The 22,660-nt window shown below is 41.8% G+C and overlaps 2 protein-coding genes across 2 annotated transcripts in view; one reads left to right on the top strand and one right to left on the bottom strand.

Annotated features, from left to right (window-relative positions):
• Window positions 1-22,660, top strand: part of nlk2 (nemo-like kinase, type 2) — a 93,088-nt gene that overhangs the window by 33,480 nt on the left and 36,948 nt on the right. The window contains exons 2-4 of the mRNA XM_084951761.1: window positions 12,927-13,056; window positions 13,179-13,234; window positions 19,716-19,822. Coding sequence (XP_084807887.1) covers window positions 12,927-13,056; window positions 13,179-13,234; window positions 19,716-19,822 — 293 coding nt within the window. The remainder of the gene's footprint in view (window positions 1-12,926; window positions 13,057-13,178; window positions 13,235-19,715; window positions 19,823-22,660) is intronic.
• On the bottom strand, window positions 2,301-3,975 carry LOC146374291 (uncharacterized). The gene has a single exon (XM_084951764.1). It carries the CDS (start codon window positions 3,805-3,807, stop codon window positions 2,494-2,496), a length of 1,314 nt encoding a protein of 437 aa, XP_084807890.1. The 5' UTR covers window positions 3,808-3,975; the 3' UTR covers window positions 2,301-2,493.

Below are 22,660 nucleotides of genomic sequence, written 5' to 3'. Positions count from 1 at the left end.
GATTTGAAGCAGGCCGGTACCACAGCGTGGGCCAAGGACAGATTGAATATGTCTGTCAGCACTCCTGCAAGCTCCCCAGGACACGCTCTGAGAACACGCCCGGGGATGCCATCGGGACCTGCAGCCTTGTGGACATTGATCCTGCTCAGCACCGCTCCTACATCGGTGGGGGAGAGAGTCAGAGGTTGGTGGTCTGGCAACACGTCTGCTTTGGTTACTGATGTTGAACTTTATTTTGTTCATAAGGTTAATTATTAGAGTTGCCAACCATCCCGTAAAAAACGGAATCGTCTCGTATTCAGAGAAAATATTACGCGTTTCGTATTGAGGTGAAAAGGAACAGTTTGTCCCGGACTTCAGCTACAATGAAAAAGACACAAAGCTGGAGTTATTCTGTGTCTTTGCTGCACAGCTGCCTCTTCTTCTCTCATTCTCTCCCCTCCCTCTCCTGTTTCTACTTCAGTCATGAAACTGATCAATGATCAGCTGATCGGCTTTTCTCTCTTGTTTATTTATCGCCCACTTTGCGCCAGAAAGAGGAAACCAGCGGATGTCGCGCTAAACAACAGCAGCACTTTTAAGCTTGATCAGCTGTTGTTAGAATTTATTTAATATTAATTTCTAGTATCAGCTGATGTTTGCTGGAGCCACAGCTGTAAACCTGCTGGTCATGATATCGGTTTGGTTATGTGATGAGAGGGAAACATGCAGATGAAACCAGGAGATGTCCTTACTGAATCATCAGAGCTGTGATGGAGAAACAGGTTTACCTTTTAGTTAACATGAATGAGTTGAAGGGAAGTTATGAACTGTTTCTGAGAGACAAATAACACCAGGATCCTTTTCTAAGTAGCTGACAGCTGGTAACTGTGCAGGGGCGGGTCTAGCAAAGTGTTGCCAGGGGGGCAGGTAGGGCATTAACAGGGAGAGGGGGGCACAAGGAAATACTTTCTTATTCTCATTTAAAATGTCTCACTTTTAAAAAAATAATTATCTGAGTCTTGCAACAAACAATTGATAGATTGATACATATATACCATCAGAACAGTGTACATCACTGTCACAACAGCGTTTGTTTTCATTCAAAGGCTTCATGAGTTAAAATGCCCGGGACGATTTTTTTGTCCCAGTCCAGCCCTGTATGCAGCTTATCTTCAGTCTGGTGTTACCTACATCTTCCTATTCAGAAGGCAGAATTTCCGAGTTCTGAGTACAATCGAAAGCACCACGACTGCAGTTTTTGTGTTGGATGTAAAAAGCAGGCTAGGATAGAATCAGGTGTGGGATTTCTCTCGTGGAAATGTGCACATTATTTTTTCCTTTCTATTGGTAGGTGGCACAGTGCACTTGTGGCAAGTAAGCAAGCTAGAAGACTGGCAATCTTGCTGGGTATCCAGTTACGGAAGCAACACATTAACAAGAGAATTCTGAGTAAAACCAAAGTTACTTTCCCTAGTAACTAGTTACTCTGAAAGTAACGAGTAACTTGAAGTAACTGAGTTACTTTTGATAGAAGTAACTAGTAATGTAACTAAGTTACTAATTTAAAGTAACTTACCCAACACTGGACACTACTCATGTCAGCACTTATATTTCTGACCTCGTGTTTTAATCGATTAAACGTGATCTCCTCCCTTTTGCCCCCATTTTTGATGTTGTGGGTACAAATGATCAGGCATGACATTCCCATAATAAATCAGATAAAATACTGCAAATGATTAATCCTGCATTTGTGTGATTGAAATGTGTGTGCAATGACACCGTTTTAAAGATTTGGCCTAAATGATTCTGGAGTGAATGAGCCTGAACATGATGACCGGACTAGTGACACCATATCACCTGTGACACTCACACACGCACGTATGACTTTGCCAGTTTCAGCTGAAACAATTTCAGTGTTTCAAACCATGTTCCAGAGTTTTTAGTTCACCGTTCATGAGGTTTCAAGAAGAAAATGAAAGACAGATCTGAATGTTTGAAAGTGTTTTGGAAAAACTCTGTAAAGATTAGATGAACAATACTCAAAGGATAAATTCAACTGTTTTATTTTGTTAGATAAGTTGAAAAAAAAGTTAAACAAGCAAGTAAATAACAAAACAAGGTTAAATGAGTTAAGAACAAAAAGTTAACAAGTAAATAACGAAACAAGGTTAAATGAGTTAAGAACAAAAAGTTAACAAGTAAATAACGAAACAAGGTTAAATGAGTTAAGAACAAAAAGTTAACAAGTAAATAACGAAACAAGGTTAAATGAGTTAAGAACAAAAAGTTAACAAGTAAATAACGAAACAAGGTTAAATGAGTTAAGAACAAAAAGTTAACAAGTAAATAACAAAACAAGGTTAAATAAGTTAAGAACAAAAAGTTAACAAGTAAATAAAGAAACAAGGTAGAGGAGCGAAAACCCCAACAATCCCCTCTGAGCAAGCACTAGGCGACAGTGGGGAGGAAAAACTGCCTTTAAACGGGCAGAAACCTCCGGCAGAACCAGGCTCAGGAGGGGACAGTCAACTGCCGGGACTGGTTGGGGGGGTGAACAGATGTGGAGCAAGACGAGGCTACATCAGTTGAAGAAGCAGTATTGTCCCTCTTCCGGAAAAAGCTGAAGAATCTTTTCTTCTTTTTCATGGACTTTTCCACGAGCGCCTTTTTGTCCAGGATGAGGGTTCTCAACTGATCGATGTTTTCTGTGTTTTGCCTCTCAAGTTTCTTGCATGTTTGTTCCACCTGTTCTAATGTTGCTTGTGTTTCTTCAAGCTTTTCTTTGAGGTCTTTGGATGTTGCCTCCTGTGTCAGCTTTGCCTTCTGCAGGTCTGCATTTCTCACTTGATCTTCTTTGTGCAGGCCTTCTAGCTGCTCATTTCTTTTCTGGATATCGCGGAGCGTACACTGCAGGTCTTCATGTGTTTTATCTTGCTTTTGCTTTTGGGCCTGCATTTCTGTGTTTTCCCGCTTCAAGTTGTTGAATTCCAACAATATCCCCTTAATGAGCTCTGAGTTGTTTTTGGCCATTTGATCGATCCTTTTCTGCATGTGTGAGCATCGTTGTTCCAGTGTTTCCTTTTCTCCCTCCAGCTCACTTGTTTTGACCTTCAGTTCATTACAGAATTCTTGCAACTTTTGATTTTTACTCTCAAAGTCCTTGACGATGCACTTTTCTTCTGCCAGCCTTTCTTGCTTTTGCTCTTTCTCTTGAAGGAGGTCTTCATTTTGGCGCAGTGTTTGATCCAACCTTACCTTCATCATTCTGTACTTTTCCTGCATGCCTTGGAGTTCGCGCTGCAGGTCTTTTTGCTTTGTGTCCTGTTGTTCCTTCTGTTGGAGGACTTCTTTATTTTTTTCTTCAGCTTCATCAAGCTTTCTTTGGAGCAGGCGATTGTTTTGGTCCATGTATTGCAGATCCCACTCTATCTTATCAATCGTCGCTTTCCTGCCTTGAAGCTGCTCGGACATTTCTTTAACTTCAGCGCTCTTTTGCTTATTTTCTTTGATAAGGAATACAATCTGCTCTCTGGCTTGAGCAAACTTGATCCCCCAGCCCTCATTAATAATGTTGATGTCGGGCTGGCGCTGTAGTGTTTCTTCCAGGTGTTTGTTTTGTGCTTCCATTTGTAAGCACTTCTTCTCCAGGTGAAGTTTTTCTTCTTCAATTTGTCGAATTTTGTTCTGGAGATGGTTGTTTTCATTTCTACTCTCCTGTAATGCCTTTTGGATGGAGAAGAGGCCATTTGGAGAAATTGGCCGGCCACGCGTGGAAGGAGAGGCGGCGAAATCTGTTTGTCTCGGTTGCCGTAATCTTGGATACATGTTGGCGTTTGTATCCGATGACTCTGAGAGGTTTCCAAATTTTTCTGTAGTGAACGTTTGAAAGCTGCTAACACAAAGGCTGCGAAGAAACGAACTAAAAATTTCTGTTTCTCACCCCTACTTAAGGAAAAACTTCAAAGGATCAAAGATCCTTGTGACATCATCACTCCTAAGCCAATCAGATCGTCACATGACATTTTGGAATGTGGAATGGGGAGATATTTTTTTTAAACAGTTTTCAAATTTAAACAGTTTTCAAATTTAACTTAATATTTAAGTGTTTCTTACTTGACCCGCTTAGTCGATTAAAAAGTTAATTGCCACGAACACCCCTAATGTTATATAACAGACCACAGAAAAAAGACCGTTTTTTTCTACGTGACAGAGCTATAATAAATGTTTTTTTTTTTTTTTAATTATCCTACTTTTTATAAAAGGGAACATTATTTAATTAAAAACTCTGTATTCATCTAAAGGGTATAACAAGAAGGGTGACCTTCCTGCTCGAAAAGGAAATGACCAAAATAAATGTATTTCTCTGCAATTACAAACTCTGTGTAAACAGTCTTGGTGTCAAAATGAAGCTAACACTGGTGAGCAATGTTCCCTCTAAGCTGCGCGCGTGCGCAATTGCGCACTGCTGGCACGTCTCTGCGCACAAAAAATCTGTGTTGCGCACAAAAAAAATCTAACCTGAATTGAAATTAAAGTAAATACATTAACAATTCTGTTTTGCAGTGTTAGTCAGTAAGTGACTGGCTGCTCCTGTATGGGATCAGAACGATGTCACCTTATCCCATAGTCCAGCCAAGAATGCGATTCACATTCGTATATACGCAGCTAATCAACGTTGCTGACAGGCTATGACAGCGTCCTTATGTGCCGACAACGGTGTTTTAGCGAGCAAAGCGGCTGATGTGGAGTGAAGCCACGTTAATGACAACGTGTACAACCATTGGAGATGTGAGCAGGACAGACGGAAGAATTAACGGGAAAAGTGTGGACTTTATACCAGTTTTTAAATTGTGTTGATAGGCCACGTAAAACCAGAGTTATGATAAAAAGAATATATGCAATGTTTGGTTTTTATATTTATTGCGGGAAGAAACTGTAAAAACGTCGTTTTATAAGGAAAACGCTGGAAAGCTCTCTCCGCCTGTGAGCAAAAAGAAAACCAAAAACCCCAGCCTTTCCTATTGGTCGAAAAATGTACCATGTCGACCAATCAAAAAATGATATGGCAACATGGCATTTAGTGGTTTAGGGAGGGGGAAGTTTTAGGAGTGACGGCGGTGTTTTGAGATGTGAGAGATTTGTGACGTTTAGTACAAATCTTGTGTAGTTAGTGTGTAGTGTAGTCAATAGTTTTGTTGTGTGTGTCAGAACAATGAGGCGACTGCTGAATGTTACAGGTGTTACAGCAGTGATACATCTCCTGTTGTCAGGCAGGGATCAGGCTGTTGTTCTTCTTTATCTCATAGTGGACAGAAATTATTTTTTGGAGTGGCACAAATAATTTCTGTGGCATCAAATTTGATGCAGAACAGCTGATTGTTCTGTAAATAGTTTAAAATGTTTATTAGGGCCCGAGCACTGAGAGTGCGAAGGCCCTATTGTATCTGCTCCGTTTCTTCTTCTTCTTATTATTATTCAGGCAAAACAAGGGCCTTTTTGAGGGCCTAAACATGCTCAAAAACTCATGAAATTTTGCACACATGTCAGGTCTGGTGAAAAATTTTGTATTTTAATGGTTTTACATATGAGCACTGGGAAATGGCTCTAGAGCGCCACCTATGCCTTGTTAAATGCAGCCCTACGACCACATGGTTTGAGCTACATGTATGAAATCTGGCACACATGTGTATCATGCCAAGACGAACAAAAAAGTCTGTGGGCCCATTGACGCAAACCCAACAGGAAGTCCGCCATTTAGAAGTGAAGGTGACATTTTGGCTCTAATTTTGCCATTTCCATGCCTCGAACTTTTTCGAATTCCTCCTTGGGATTTGGTCGTATAAGCTTCATCTTTGGTTAGTGTCAACTACACACCTGGGCCATGTTAAATTGCGGAGCTTTTGAGTTTTCGTGATACGGTGAGGCCGTGGCGCCACGGCGAATTTTGATGACTCGCCATGAAAATCTTATTGCCTCTCATTCGGTCATACATTGTCCGATCTGTACCAAAGACCAAACATATGATAAGGCTCCACCCCTGAACATATTTCAACTGCCATATTTGACATCAGGGACAGCGCCACCTAGTGGCAACAGGAAATGTCATGTTTTACACTTTGGGGTACAGTATTGTGATGGGTGACATCTGCAGCCTCAAATTTCTCCAGGAAAGCCTTAAGGAGTTGGTCTTGGGTTACAGTGAAAACTGTGACTTTTCGCGAAAGGGTGTGACCCCAGCAGAATGGCGAACTTTGATGTCACGCCATGAAGAAACAAATTAGTATAACTCAATGAAATCCAGTCTGATCAGAACCAGACTTTACAGGCATGATGTCAGTCCCCCCCTGAACAGATTGACGTGCCCATTGTCAGTAATACGCAGAGCGCCACCTAGTGGTAACAGGAAATGTCATGTCTTTCATTTTGTCGTACTGATTTTCACAGGTTCATCGTGGCCACCTCAAAAGCGGTGAATATCACCATCAGTTGCTCATGATGCTTCAGTGAGAAAATTGTGACTTTAAACTGAACGGCGCACCGTGGTGGCAACGCGGTTCACCGTGAACAATAAAGTGGTGTTTGAGGGGCTTGGAAAGTTTAAAAAGTCTTGAAATTTGGCCCACACCTCCAATGGGACGAAGGCTTTGTTGTTATGTGATCACCTTCCTTGAATAGCGCAAAATGGCTCCACAGCGCCCCCTACAAACTTTCAAATCATCAGCCCCTGCTCTGTGTTTTATGTATGAGTCTGAAATCTGGGAAGCTTATAGGAGAGATCAAGATGTAGAAAAAAGTCTCTTGGAGCAAAATCCCAAATCCAACAGGAAGTCAGCCATTTTAAAATGAATGTGTAATTTTGGCGACATTTTCCCCTGTTTTCAGGCACCGTTCTTTGATGAACTCCTCCAAGGGATTTCATCAGATTGATGCGATTTCCTCTGTGTGGAATCTAAAGACCTTTGTGATGTTAAATTGCGAAGCTTTTTACGTTCAGGGAAACGGGGTGGTCATGGCGGCATGTGGAGTTTCAATCATTCGCCAAAAAGCAGTAATCTGCTGTCACTCGAAAACACAATGTCCAATCTCTCCCAAAGGTCGTAGGCATGATTAGACTCGAGCTCGGATATGTTTGTTATGCCATTTGTACATAATGGTTAGAGCGCCACCTAGTGGGACGAGTATAATCCTGGTTGAATAAGATGAAATGTTAGCTGGTGGTTAAATGCATGAAATCCATCAATGTCACATCAGATCGGACGTGCTGGTTTTAGGTGTTGGCCGTGGCTCGACGCGCCGGGGGTGCGAGGGCCCTCATAACGCTCATAACAATTCAGGTTAGATTTTTTTTTTTGCGCAACGCAGATTTTCTGTGCGCAGAGACCGTGCCAGCCGTGCGCAGCTTAGAGGGAACATTGCTCCTGAGTCACAGGACCCCTGACTTTGCGTGTCTGCTGTAGTGACTTTAGATAATGTAGGAATTAGTATTGAAGGAATGAAAAGACTTGGAGTACTGCATCTGAAAATCTGAGTGTGAAGATGGAGTGAGTATTTTTAGTGAGTGTGTGTGTGTGTGTGTGTGTGTGTGTGTGTGTGTGTGTGTGCTCACCACTAACCCTTGAAGTTAACATTCAAATAATGCAGTAGTTCATATGGTGCAGTAAATGTAAATTTATGTACATTTTTTTTTTTATAACGCTATTTCCAGCAATGTCATACTCAAGTTTTCTTTAATGCAAGTACTCCATACGAAAATGGCGTACTTGCATTATATAAAAATTATATAAAAATAACAATAGTAGCAAATAGAAAAACAATATATTTTTGTTAAACTGAGTTAAACCAGAGGTTAACTGAGTGGAATGGAAACCAGAGGTCAAGTCAGTGGGTAAGCATATTGGAAGTTCTGAGTTTGCTTAAATCGAGAGGGGTTTTCTAATTGAAAATTTTCTAATTGATTGCACTAACAATTTAAAAGAAATTTAGAGCTACTTCCCTAGCCAATCATAAGTAACTATGAATGTTAGGCATGCTGTGCATTGCAGTACTTTGATTTAGGCTACCTCTGCTAAGAAAAAAAAAATCTGATTATTCTGATAATAATAATTTTCGACACAAACTCAATTAAATGGTATATGGACTAGAGAGCAACTTGGGGTTAGTATCTTGCCCGAGGGTATTTGGCATGCAGACTGGAGTAGCCAGGGATTGCAACACAAATCTTTCGATTACTAGATGCTCTGCTCTACATCCAGAGCTACAGCCATTCCATTATATACTTAGTTATGTTATGGAGAGTCAAGTGGCACCACAATGAATGGCCCAGTAAAATGCTAAAATGCACAATTTAAATGTACAACAAATGCTGGCAAAGACAACAACGTTATAACATTCACACATAGCTCCTTTAAATATTTCTAAGTGGTGCTTCTGAAAAAAGGTAATGCAATAAATTACAGAAGGTGTGTTTTTGGAAATCATTATTTCTAAAAGTCTGTTTCTAGATTGGTTTTACTGGATTACTGATGGACTGTTGGTAGCTAGACTTAAGTGTAGCAAAAGTCATCATACTAAAACTTATCTGCACACAATAGTCTTGAGGCATTGTGTGTGTATGTGTGTACTCTTTGCACTGCTGAAAGAAGTGTGGGCTGCCTCCTCCACTGATTCTTATTAGCAAAGGTTGAATAGCCATAGCCCATACTGTGTTATTGCCACTCTTTGTCTCCTCTTCCATCAAAATGAGTGAGTAGAGGGAGGTAGTGCAATGGCCCAATCCACCAAGGGAAAAGTTTTACCCAGACAGTTTTCTCTCCCTGGCGCTGTCTGCAATAGTGTAATATCTATGATGGATAAGTTTGTCAAAGTCCTTGCAAGTTGAGCATGCGGACATGACTGGATCACAGAAGTGTCTATTTTTTTTTTTTTTTATTTATTTATTTTTCTTCATTGTTTCATCGGCTTGAGATGATTCCTTTTGGCATAAGAACACATGCCTCTTTTGTACGCACTGTACTAAAGTCTAGAAAGAAATCAGTTGGTGCAGCGTCCCATGTGCTGGTTCATATTTATGGCTCATAACTGTTTTGTTTTTTAGCATACTGTTAGACTGTGAATGCTTTCATTTGCGGGGTGACCGTGGTTCAGGGGGTTGGGAAGCTCATCTTGTAACCGGAAGGTTGCCGGTTCGATCCCCAGCTCTGTCTGTCTTGGTCGTTGTGTCTTTGGGCAAGACACTTCACCTACCGCCTACTGGTGATCGCCAGAGGGGCCGATGGTGCGATATGGCAGCCTCGCTTCTGTCAGTCTGCCTTAGGGCAGCTGTGGCTACAACTATAGCTTGCCTCCACCAGTGTGTGAGAGTGAATGAATAGTGGAATTGTAAAGCGCTTTGAGGGTCTCGAAAAGCGCTATATAAATGCAATCCATTATTATTATTTTTATTATTATTATTATTATTATTATTATTCCTCAATTTCAGTTAAATTCAGTTTTAACCTGAAGAAACCTCTGGCAGAACCAGGCTGAGTCAGGGGCAGCCATCTACCATGACCGGTTGGTGCTATAGGAAGGGAGACCGGACAAAGATATGCTATGGAAGAGAGCCAGAGATTAATGATTAAATGCAGAGAAGTGTGTAACCAAACAGTGAGTGAAACAGAAGCAATCAGTGCATCGTGGGAAGTCCCCCAGGAACCTAGGTTTATTGCAGCACAACTAAGGATTGAGTGTCAACTAAATGATATGCTTTTTCTATAAGCGGAGATATTTTATCTGAATTTCACTCACTACTCATTCACGCCCCTTTTAGTCTTCAGTGTATATATATGCCCCCTTCACTAATACCTGCTGTTCTCATTTTCATGCGAACACTATACGATGTCAAACAACTCTAAAAGCGTTTCTAAGAGCATAGATCCTACTCACCTGTTCAGCTGGTCATCATGAATTTCTTGTCCCTCACCCCATCAGACTAAGATTTCAGTCCTTCTTTATCAGATATCTTTCAAGCAGTCCAGGAATCCCAAACTCCCATTTCTAAATGTCATAGTGGAGCCACCGCAGAGAGACTGATCGCCGCTCGCTGCATAGGGAACCTTCCAGTAGTCATTCTTGCCACTTGGCTATCTGGTCTACTATATCCAAACCTCAGAATTCCTCTCTCCGCTCCATTTAGCAATACAGCAACTCTGGTCGCTCGCTATCCCTGTGAAATCATAACCTCCCAACTTCGATTAGAGGAAGATCAACCACCAGCAAAACTTCACGGAGCAGCTCCACTCTTTATCACTCTAAGATGGTTATAGCCCTGTAGAGCTTCCCGAAAATCTGATCCATCACAAAGCCTAACTCCAAAGATATGCGGCTGTTTCCACACCCCAGAAGGGTCTCCCGAAGACGTCCTACCCCCAGATTTCAGACTGGACTGTAGCCTGTCTTAAATACGTTTTAAAAGAGAAAGGTATTCAATTTCACTGGTCCGACAAGAAGACAAAGCTTATTACAATTCTTTTTAACTTCTCAATGCTCCAACATCGATACAACAAACATAAATAATCCACTTTTGGGCATAAATGAAGACAACGCCTCCAACAGTGAAGCTTTCCGCACCTTGCACTCCCACCCATCAGCCAGCAAAAGCCACATCCAGCCACCATTTCGCATGTTCTCGGAAGGGAAATACCAGCTCTCTCTTCAGCTGTTCCTCCTATTTAGTGCTTCTCCGCGCTAGGCACTGGGTTGCCAGTTCTGCGGTCTTCCATCCCTCCTTTGCAACTCACCTCAGCAAATCTTCATGGCACCGGGTTGCCAGTTCCACTCACCTCGGCTTCTCTTTACAATACTTTAGCTAACATTCATGCAACTGGGTATTCAACTATTCATGCTTCTAACCCAGAACCTTTTCTTCCTCCTTGTCGGAGCAGCACATGGCCAAGTTTTATAGCCCAGGCCCCTTCTTTTCTCTTCCACTCTAATATTGCTCAGTTTTGCTGGCCTCAGCAATTCCTCCTCCTAACCCACCAGCTCCAAAACCTTCCCCAGTATCCGCTCACCTTCGGCAACAAATCATTGCTGCAATCAAAATACTTCACAGCCCATAAATGGTACATCTGCTCTTACCTGGTTGGCTTCAGCCTCCACACCAGAAATTTCTAAACCTACAGCATCTATTCCATGCATGCCTTTGCCATATGGTACACAAGGACAGACCCATTATGCAGCTAGGTGGCCGCACTATTTGCAACAATTACAGCGATTCCTTTTGCCTCATGTCTCAGTGCCACTATCTCCACTCCTTCTCCTTCCTTCTTGTGGCGGCGGCCATTCCCACCCAGCATGCCCCCACAACCACCGCAAGAAATGACTAGCATTAAAAGAAGCCTTAGTAAATCACCGTAACCCAGATTTTGTCAACTTTTTAGTAAAAGATTTTTCAGGTTTTCACCCAGGATTGTCACCCAGCCATCAGTCTCTTGTACCTGTAAAAATCTCTAGTCAGCTCTCAAAGACCCAGATGCTGTTGACAACCTGCTCGCCAAAGAAGTCTGGGAGGGTTTCATAATTGGACACTTCCCTATAACGCCTTTCCCCCTTTTTTGTATCAGCCCACTGGGCATCACTGAGCATTCAGGGAAAAAGCACATCATCATAGATTTGTCTGCAACTCAAGGTAGTCTTATTCCGAACATAAATTGCCTCATTCCCCGATTTTTCTCTTAAATGCTCAACAGTGAACCATGTCATTTCCCTTGTTAAAATGCAGAGGTGCATGACTTTCAAAAGCCGACATCACAAGTGCCTTCAAAGTTCTGCTGTTCTTCTGTTCTCATCAAAGGTCTCTAACATCAGGCTCCCATTTTAACCTTTTAGCCTTCTTCAGGTTCCTGTGCTGTTCAGAATTGACCTCTTCTTCAAGGAGATTGTCATCCCTGCTTAAGCGACTTCCACCCGGTCTTTGAAGACTGGCTCATCTTCTCCTCAAACAGAGGAAAACCAACCAATTGGGCAGCCCCCTTTCGATATTTTAATTCAAAATAATCTTGCCTTTAAGTCACTTTGACTTGCTGACCCATTTCCTCTACCTTAGAAAATCCCAGCACGCATTACCTTTAGACCCTCTCTTCATCACCGAATCTGGCCACATCCCAACATATCATGGTTTCTTTCACACTTTTGCCAAGTTTTCTCGTTGTCTGGAATTTCTCCTAATCTCTTCTCTGGCCACTCCTTTCACATCAGCGTCATTCTTTGTTCCATCCATCCATTCTCTCCTGCTTATCCTTGTCAATGCCCCGGGTCTGGAGCCTAACCCAGCTACCATAGGGTGAGAGGCAAGATACACTGTACAGGTTGCCAGTCTGTCGCAGGACTAACACATAGAGACAGACAACCATTCACATTCACACCCGCATAGAGAGAACCTACACCAGCATGGGGAGAACATGCAAAGCCCTCAGGCAGGTGGTGGAATCAAACTCAGGACCTTCTTGCTGTGAGGCAACAGTGCTAATCTCTGTGCAACCGTGCTGCCCATTAATTCTTTGTTGTTAAAAAAAAAAAAACTACGTTAAAAAGTTAGTTTGACTGCAGAAATTACAAGTGGAAGATTAGCCTGGAAGATGGTGGTCGTAAATTTGGATTAAAAGGACACCTTTCATATAGTGTAACTTGTTTTCTCCAGCCACTTGTCTCCGATGATATAACCCTTACATGTATACACAAAATGCGCTTTTTGAGATTTGATAATAGTGATGCTTAAAGTTGGTCGTAGGAAATAGTCCTTTAAAAAACAAAAACAAACCAAATCTCAAAAATGTGATGAAAAAATACTGAAATATTTTTATAACTTACTCCAATCCATGACATGATTTGTTCTGCTGATCTATTTATCTAACTTTTCATCCAATGTTATAATTTTTGTGAATTTCTTTTTCATATTCACCCAGGTCAGTGACAGACCCCAGAGACGGAAAGCGAGTTGCTCTCAAAAAGATGCCTAATGTCTTCCAAAACCTTGTTTCTTGTAAGAGGGTATTTCGTGAGCTGAAGATGCTGTGCTTCTTCAAACATGAGAATGTAAGTACATGACAATGTCACAATGGAGCTTATAGTTTCCTCTAGAAAGGAAAAAGAAATGTGTTTGCCTGCATGATTGCATTCAGCCTGAAAACAGACCACAGCTTTATCTCTGTTCTCAGGTGCTCTCTGCGCTGGATATACTACAACCTCCACACATTGACTACTTTGAAGAAATGTATCCTTTACTATTGATTTATTCAAAGATTATAACAAGATGCAGGGCCTACAGGAATTACATTTTAAAATCAAGTGTATGAAATTGCGGAGAATTGCATAAGAAATTTTCTTTAGGTCACATTGGGGGTGGCTGTAGCTCAGGTAGGGAAGGTCACTTACTAACCGGAAGGTTGGTGGTTCGATCCCTGTCTGCCTGCCAAATTATTTTGGGCAAGATACTAACCCCAAATTGCTCTGTGATGCACCCATAAGAGTATGAATGCGTGTGAGTGTTAGAAAGCACTTGCAGAAAAAGAGCAAAGAAAAAAATGTAAATGGGTGAATGAGACAAGTTGTGAAAAGTTATAAAAAGCACTTTGATTGCTTATAGTAGAGAAGTGCTTTATAAGAACCAGTCCATTTACCATTAAATAAAACAAAGTATGACTGAGGGTGTATCAAGTGCTGGCCTGATAGATAGCATCATGGCTAAACTGGAAACCTGGACCCTCCATGGCCGATTGCCAAGACTACGTGAGATACCCTCTGTAGGTCTAGTAGAAGGTGTGAATGTAGCACAATCCCTACTGCAACCATCACTGAATCAGCTGATCTACACCACAGCTGCAGTGATCACTGAGCTGCTTGGCTATAAAATGAATAGTTACAAGGAGCATTACTCTCCGTGGAGAAGGTGACTAGAAGCTAGGGCTGGGCGATATGGCCTAAAATCCATATCACGGTATAATTTGAAGCATGTGCGGTAACGATATATATCACGATATATTCTTTTCTTCTGTATAACGTATTTTCCACACTATAAGGCACACTTAAAATCCTTTAATTTTCTCAAAAATCGAGAGTGTGCCTTATGTATGAATTCTGGTTGTGCTTACTGACCTCGGACCGATTTGGGCGTGCAGAAATCTGTTAAAAAATGTTTTAGTACAACTTTGGTAAGCGGCACAGCTTGATGGATTGTCAGAGCATTACGGCTGCCGTAGTAAGGAGCTTCGCGGAGGAATCTGGGTCCAAAACTCCGTCCAGTTCAGGTCCCAAAGTCAAACGAACACTAAGAGTTAAAAACGGTCTAAATTCTTTCATCTTTAATTAAATCATCAACGTTGATGCTTTACCAGGTGTAACAATTAAGTTTTACATCCATGCATCCATGAAAACAGAATTTATTAAATTTAACAGAGTTAGAAGTTAACAGGATGTTAGCTCGCTAGTTTACACCTAAACATTTCATACCATGTTCTGACTGAGAGATTTTTTAAACTAATTATACAGCTCTGCTACCACTTCCAACATAAATGAAGACAGAAAACTAAACAGCAGTGGCGTTTGCAGGGTTACTGAAGTTGGACTACCTGGTATATAATGTTGTTCTACATGATTGCTAGCGACACATCTATGTTAGCATAACATTAGCACAGTGAAGCTGGAGGATGAACGCCAACTTTTTTTCCACTCGATAAAAGTTAACGTGAGGGATTCTGGTGGTCAGGGACAAATGCAATCGCATAGCAGGATGCTATACAGGGGCCAAACTTCAGTCAGGAGAACAACTGAGATTATTCATCCACAATACAAGGTTAGTTATTAATATACTGCAACAATATGGGAATAGAACAGATGCGAGAGAATTCAACATTAATGAATCAATGTTACGGAAGTGGAGGAAGCGCAGTTTTTGGCTTTCCCCATATTTCAAAAGTGCTTCATCTCTTTGCTATGACTGTCGCCATAATTTGCAGATGATAATGGTTTTAGCCGCCGCCATGCTTTCGACCAAAACAGGCGCAGCTTGATGACATCATCAACATGCGCTATCGCGATAGAGCGATATAGTCAAAATCTCTATCGTTGGCCAAATTTATATCGTTTCTATCGTATATCGTTTATATCGCCCACCCCTACTAGAAGCCAAGAATAAGGTAGCACAGAGCCTGTAAAGAAAGGGATGCCTAAGAAGTACAGCAAGCTGTCTTGGAAACTGCTAAGTAGAGGTATACCAGAGAAACAGAAGGCAGGAGAATAAACCAGCTGTACTATACTGAACCATCCAAGTGGCAGTGTAACAATGTGAGAACAGGCCCACCAAGAGTGGAGACGGAGCAAGACTGGAAGAGCATATGGGAGAAAGATGCAACCCATAACAATAAGGCTCAGTTGATAGTGAATCTTAAAGCCGACCACAGCAATCTCCCTGAACAGGGTCCGGTAGTCATCACAGGAAAGGGTCTCCAGTATGTAGATATGAACAGCACCTGGTCCTGACATGATTCACACCTACTGGCTGAAGAAGCTGACTGCACTCCATGAGCATCTGACAGCACTAATGGACCAGCTGCTAGTAGATGAGATATGTGGATTGGCTAACTGAAGCCCAGTCAGTCCTGATCCCCACAGTTGGATATTTTACAAGAAAGCCTATGACTCAACGCCCGACAAATGAATCACGGAACTATATAAAATCAACAGGGCCATAAGAGCCTTCGTCAGGAATTAAATGGGGACGTGGCAAACACTAGAGGCCAACTTCAAGCCAGTGGCACAAGTCAACATTAAGTGCGGGATTTACAAAGGAGATGCTCTGTCCCTATTGCTGTTCTGCATAGGCTTGAAGCCCCTCAGTGAGATCACTGACAAGACTGGCTATGGATACCAACTACACAATCCACCAGTCACCAGGTACCTCCGCTGCATGGATGACATCAACCTTTATGCCAGGTATGGACAGACAAACTGGTGATGGTTAACTAACCAGATATAGTAGTGGTGGAAAAGCAGAAGAAGATGGCCATAGTGATAGATGTAGCTATACCGAATATGGTAACATCAGGAACAGGGAACACGAGAAGCTCAAAGTACTAAAGGTTGAGGGAAGGACTTGAGAAGATGTGAAGGAAACAGTGGTCCCAGTGGTAACTGGAGCACTCATTGCAGTGACCCCCACACTGGGCGGGAGGCTCCAGCAAATCACAGGAACAACATCCATGATCTCTGTCTACAATAGCGCAGTCCTAGGAACAGCAAGGAACTGTAGAGGACTCTGAAGCTCCCAGGCCTCTGGTAGAAGACCTGAGTTTGAAGGATAATGACCGTCCAGAGGGCGAGAGGGGAATCACAATCACAGTGGTCACTGAGATGCCAAGTAACGACTCTCAGCCGTCGAAAGCCGCTTGAAGAGGTATACCAGAGAGATAAAATCAGCTGTACTCCCCTAAACCATCCAAGGTGCATTCTCAGTGGCAGGGGGAAAGCCCGACCAAGTCTGGAAAAGCAGCAATACTGGAAGAGCATATGAGAGGAGGATGCAATCCATAACAGCAATGCTCAGTGGCTAGTGGAGCTAAGAGCAGACAGCAGCAGTGGAAGAGCATATTAACTCGAAGGGTGGTGGTTCGATTCCCATCTGCTCCAGTCTGCCTGCCAAATTATTTTGGGCAAGATACTAACCGCAAGTTGCTCTCATAGGAGTATGAAAGTGTTTGAGTGTTAGAAAGCACTTACAGAAAAAGAGCAAAGAAAAATCATGACAAGTCGGACTGCACCGGGCCCTGACATGATTAGTGCCTACAGGCTAAAGAAGCTAACTGTACACCATAAGCTGTTAACAGCACAAATGAACCAGCTGCTAATAATGGCACACACCCAGAATGGCTAATTGAAGGTCTGACAGTCCTGAATCTCAAGGATCCACAGAAGGGGCTGGTCCTGTCTAACTACTGGTCAATAACCAGCCTCAGCACAAGATGTAAAGTGCTGGTCCTCATAGTGGCTAAGACGAATGGGCACATAAAGTCACACAGGATCTTAGCTTGCCCATTCTCAACCAATCTCAGGGGCATATTCCATTTGGACTTTGGGACTTCCAGGCCATACTAAGCACAGATATTCCTGTATACTATGTCAGCATATATGCCCTGCGTACTAGCATCTTGTATCATGCTGTTATGTGCTGGATTGTCTCTTTGCGCTGCCTGCACCTAGTGTCTTGCCTGGTGTGGTAGAGCACCAACACTGTGGATCTTGTGCTCAGAGCTTATTCCTGTGCTGCCATTATTAGTGCCTCTGTGCTGTCTTTCAGTCCAGCTTTGTCAAGGCATTGATGTTACTTGATATCAGCCACTTTTTCTATTTTACAGTGGTACATGCTGTGCAGGGGCCTGTCCTTCTTTGATGGTCCCACTTCTTGCTCCTCTTCTTTTTTGGGTTTCTGTTGTCTCAGATACTGACTCACATGAGCAGTTTTGCCCATCTTCCTGACTCATGGATCTTTGTTGTTTCATCCTGGATAGTGGTTCTGACATTCACTAAGCCTCAGCCTCCTTCCTTACGCTTAGCATATAGTCTCAGAGTGCTGGACTTGGGGTAAAATGCTCCATGCATGGTAAGGAGCTTTCTTTTGCCTTTGCCCTTGGCTTCTATCTCTTTCTTTGGCTAGCTTATTTTCCCAATTGGGGTATCTGATCAAAGGCAGGATCTTGTTCTTGCCATTCTGCTGACTCCTCAGGACTTGTCTTACTTTCTGCAGGTACTTGGTGGTTGCAGATTTTGTAGCGGCCTCTTCATGGCTCCCATTTGCCTGTGGGATTAGGTACTTGTAGCTGTCCTTGATGTCTGCAATGTTGCCTCCTGGTAGTACAATCCTCTCAGTTTTGACTACTATCCCTTTCTTTGTTACATTTTGTTTCACTGACTACACTTCTCCAGTCCTAATGACACTGGAATGTCGTTGCTGCAGATCCTAGTGGTATGGATCAGTGAATCGATGTCTTGTTCACTCCTGGCATGCAGCTTGAGGTCATCCATGTGGAGCAGGTGGCTGATGATTGCTCAATTTCTTAATCAGTATCCATAGGCAGTCTTGTCAAATATCGCACTGAGGGGTTTCAGGCCTATGTAGAACAGCAGTGGTGACAGATCATCTCTTGTGCTATTGTGTTGTTTGCCACTTCTTGATGAACATTCTTAGGGTTTTGTTGGTCTTATATATTTCTAGGCATTCTGGGATCCATGTGTAGGACATTGAATCATAGGCTTTCTTGTAATGAGTCCAGGAGGTGCACAGATTGTTCAGTCTAGTCTTACAATCTTGAGTGACTGTCCATCTATCAGTAGCTGTTGTTTTTACCCCTCTGATGTTCCTGCCAGTTCCATTCTGTGCCCCACTCATGTATTGAACTATGTGCCTGTTCATCTTAGCCGCTATGATGCCTGACAGTTGCTTCCATGTTGTACCGAGACAGGTTATTGGCCGATAGTTGTACTAGACCGGTGCCTTCTGGGGATGCTTGGGCATCAGGATTGTCCAGGCTTCAGTTCGCCATTCTGAGTGCATTTCGCCCATTTGCATTTGCTTAATTTATGTTGCCAGACGCTCAGAGGCCCTTTCTATGACGTCTGCCACTGTTACTGGATGTTGTTCATTGGGGGGTGCTGTAGTCTACTCTTGGCTCCACCAGCCTCTGAGCATTGTTGATATGGGTTACGTCTTTCTCCCACATGCATTTTCAGAGTTACTGTCTCCAGCCTCAGTGGGGCTGTTGTCATATTGTTACCCTGCTACTGAGAATACACCTTGGATGGAGTGGAGTATACCAGCTGTACTCCATGGAGTGGAGTACAGCTGGTTTATTCTCCTGGCTTCTAGCTCTCTGGTATGCCACTTCAAATGCACCTTGAAGAGATAGTATACCTTGCCAGCAGCAGGCCAAAGCCCGTGAGTCTTTGTTTGGCAGGTTCTAAGGCCTGAGTTATGGGCAGCTTGCAGTACTTCTTAAGCATCCCTTTCTTCATAATAATTTTCTGCATCTTATTTATATTTAAACCAGTGTCTGACCCTGTATGTGTGGGGCCATTAACATGTTCCCTAACGTTAAAAGACTCTGTAAAGCTATGTTACAGGATACGTCATCATCAATCAACTTGTACGTTTGAAATTAGGAGGAGACACAATTACTAGGAGGCTTGCACCAGGAAAGGTATCCAGCGTAAAAATCTACTAAATCAAAATACCTGTGATAACCCCCTTTAAATTATTATTATTTTTTTTTTTTTGTGGTTATTCTGATTTCTGGAATTCATGGGAATTCTTTTTGCCCATCTGCCCAAGATGGAAATATGGTAAGGCCTTAAGGCTACGCAGAAAACAAAAGTGTGAATTAAGTTTAGTGAAGTTTTGGTAACTGCAGGTATTTACACTCTGCAATGATCTGTTGTGTAATGCTTTTTCATTCCAAATACCCATACTTTATGTGAAAGAAGATGCCAGTTTACATTTTCATTTCTAGAATGCTGCTAGTGATTAACATAAGATAACTGGAAAGGTAAGAAAACAATGCAGTGATGCTGATGCCTAAACTCTATCTTAGAAAATAAAGCACATCTTTATTATAACTATACTGTCTTTCTCAGGTTCTCATTGAGATTTACTGTTTATGTTCTTGCACATATTTGTTTTTCTTTTAACCTTAATTCCTCTTGATCAGCTATGTAGTAACTGAACTGATGCAAAGTGACCTCCATAAGATCATTGTATCACCGCAGCCTCTGAGCTCAGACCATGCCAAAGTTTTTCTTTATCAGATTCTGCGAGGTAGGTCTTCTTTTCTTTCAGATATCTCTATGGTTACATTTATCCAAGTTCAGCCCATAGAATGGTCTCAAGCGTTGGTACTGATGAAGTTATACAGATATACTAAAGATTGAACAATAATACAGGACTCTTCAGAATTCTGCATCTCTTGACTACAACAGATTTGAAAACTAAATTAGTAATGAAATGTGACTAATTCAATGACCTTCAGTTTTAATTTAAGATTTTTATATGGGAAATCTTTATATTGTATTTTTAACCGTTATAGCTGTTTTTACATGGCTGAAAAAATTATCAAAGTCTAGTCATGAATGGAAACAGTTTGGCCTTGTTATTTCATGAACTATAGAGGTGGTCTATATTTCACTTGGTGATAAATTTGTGAGTAGGATTTGTTGGTAAAGACTTTTGGAGTTTGAGGATTGGGTTTACACTAGGAAATTCCATAATAAAAGGAAAACCTTTACACCCTAAAGAGTTTAAGGCACTCAAATTACATAGGGGTGGGTTTACCTTTTTTTTTTTTTTTTTTTTTATAGCTTTTTTGGGTCTCATAGCTTAAGAATGAGTACTGGGGATATTCACATTAATATTTCACAGTTGAGGAAAAAAGTACATTTACCATCTGTTTAAAAACTGCAATAAAAGCTACAAACCTATTTCCAAAAAAGTTGAGATGTTGTGTAAAATGCAATGACTTACAAACCTTATAAATTTATATTTTATTCACAACGGAACACGGAAAATATCACATGCAAAACTGCAGAAAATGTACAATTTTAACAAAAAATATTAGCTCATTTTAAATTTGACAGTTGTGGTTAAATGTTTACATGCACTCATGAGGATGGAGAATTCTGATATTGATTTCTGTAAACATCTTCTGTGTTTTTTGCAGGGTGAAGTGAATATACACTATACATCTTTTTTGAATTTAAAAAAAGAAAAAAAAGAAAACTGGGTGCACAAGTTTGACTTTATTTTTGATTTTCTCTAATCCACATACAATATAGAGGAACAAGTTGGTATGCCTTGACTGTTAAAGTTAAGACATTTTAGAACCTTCAGTGGAACGTATTAAAAGGTTTGAGTGTATGTATATATTTGAGCATGCACGTATATACTTCACAGTATCTTTCCTGTTCCGAGGACTGTGCTCTTCTGGACAGATGTCTCAGGTGTTGTTTCTGAGATCTGAAAAATATGACCTAGAGCCACTCATCCAACTTGGGTGTCACTACACCGAGTGCTCAGATTACCACAGGGACAGCTATTCACTTCACCTTCCACATCTTCTCAGCCCTTGGTACTTCTTGAGCTTCCCGTGTTCCTTTTTCCTGATGTTGCTATCACTCAGCGTAGCTATATCTATCACTATGGCTGTATTAATCTGCTTGTACACCGCTAGAGTGTCTGGTTACCCATCACCAGTTTCTCTCTCTGTACCTGGAAGTCCCTAAGGATCTTAGCTTATTCCTATGCTGCTATTATAAGTGCCTCTCTGCTGTCTTTCAGACCAGCTTTTTCATCCAGGAATCTGATCTGCCCGTGGTACATTAGCAGCCTAGTACTAGTGTACCTCCATGCTGATTTTTCCTCTTCTTTCTCGGATTTCTATTGGCTCAGGTATTTCCTAAGCACATGAGCAGTTTTGCCCATCTTCCTGACTTTCGATCTTTTGATCTTTGTTGTTTTGTCCTGGATAGTGGTTGTGACATTCACTAGGCCTCAGCCTCCTTCTTTCCACTTAGCATACAGTCTCAGGGTCCTGGACTTGGAGTAAAACGCTCCATGCATGGTAAGAAACTTTCTTTTGTCTTTTTCCTTGGCTTCTATCTCCTCCTTTGGTCAGCTTATTTTCCCAACAGGGTATCTGATCACAGGCAGGACATTGGTGTTAATTGCCCCGGATCTTGTTCTTCCCATTCTGCTGACTCCTCAGGACTTGCTTTACTTTCTGCAGGTATTTGGAGGTTGCAGATTTCCTAGCGGCCTCTTTATGGCTCCCATTTGCCTGTGGGATTAGGTACTTGTAGCTGTCCTTTATGTCTGCAATGTTGCCTCTCTGTACAATTCTCTCTGTAACAAATAAGGGGATAGTAGTCAGAACTGACTACACTTTTCCCAGTCCTAACGGCATTAGAATTTCGTTGCTGTAGATCTTACTGGTATGAATCAGTGTATCTATAGGGGTGTCCAAATTCATAGACTGCATCCTCCTGAGGACCCGGCCTTCGCGGTCGTCCTCCAAAGGCCGGCTAGGCCGGAAGTGAGTGGCTGTGAAATTGGACGGTCTAGCCTTCAGTTTTGCATCACCAGCTGTCTCGGTGGAGTTTAATAAACTTGGCTGTCTGCTCCTTTCTGTCTATAATATAACAGGACACTGGCATAGATTCTCGATCATCTCACACTTCTGTTTAATCAGTTCTCTGTTTGGCGTTTATTTAGCTGTGTGAAAACTATAACTTTAATCTCAGCCAAACCGATTTACTCATGAACAAATAAAACACTGAAAAAGCCAAACAATAACACTGTTAAGTTATCTAAGTGACTTATATATCATGTTTAACCTGAGTAGCGAAAGACCGCGGGTGGGTTGTGCTGGGAGTTCGCTGTTATCACCCCGGCTAGCTATCGAGCTGCTGGGTAACAGACATCTCCGAAAATGTCAGAGCACTTTTTGCAAATATGTGATGTCTTGATAAACCCAGCAGATATTTGAAGTTTGCACAGCTACATTCTTGCCTGAAATATCTTAAGTTTAATTTGTGACCCAGAAAGAGTAATAAGAGTAATATTAAAACTTAGTAGCAGCCGCCATTGTTAGAAACTGGAATT

The sequence above is a fragment of the Perissodus microlepis genome, chromosome 14 (genome assembly GCF_051167445.1).
Source record: "Perissodus microlepis isolate ML-2025 ecotype Zambia chromosome 14, ASM5116744v1, whole genome shotgun sequence".
Lineage (NCBI taxonomy): Eukaryota > Metazoa > Chordata > Actinopteri > Cichliformes > Cichlidae > Perissodus > Perissodus microlepis.
Note: the sequence above shows the minus strand (reverse complement) of the source record. Positions and strands in the feature narration are given on the sequence as shown.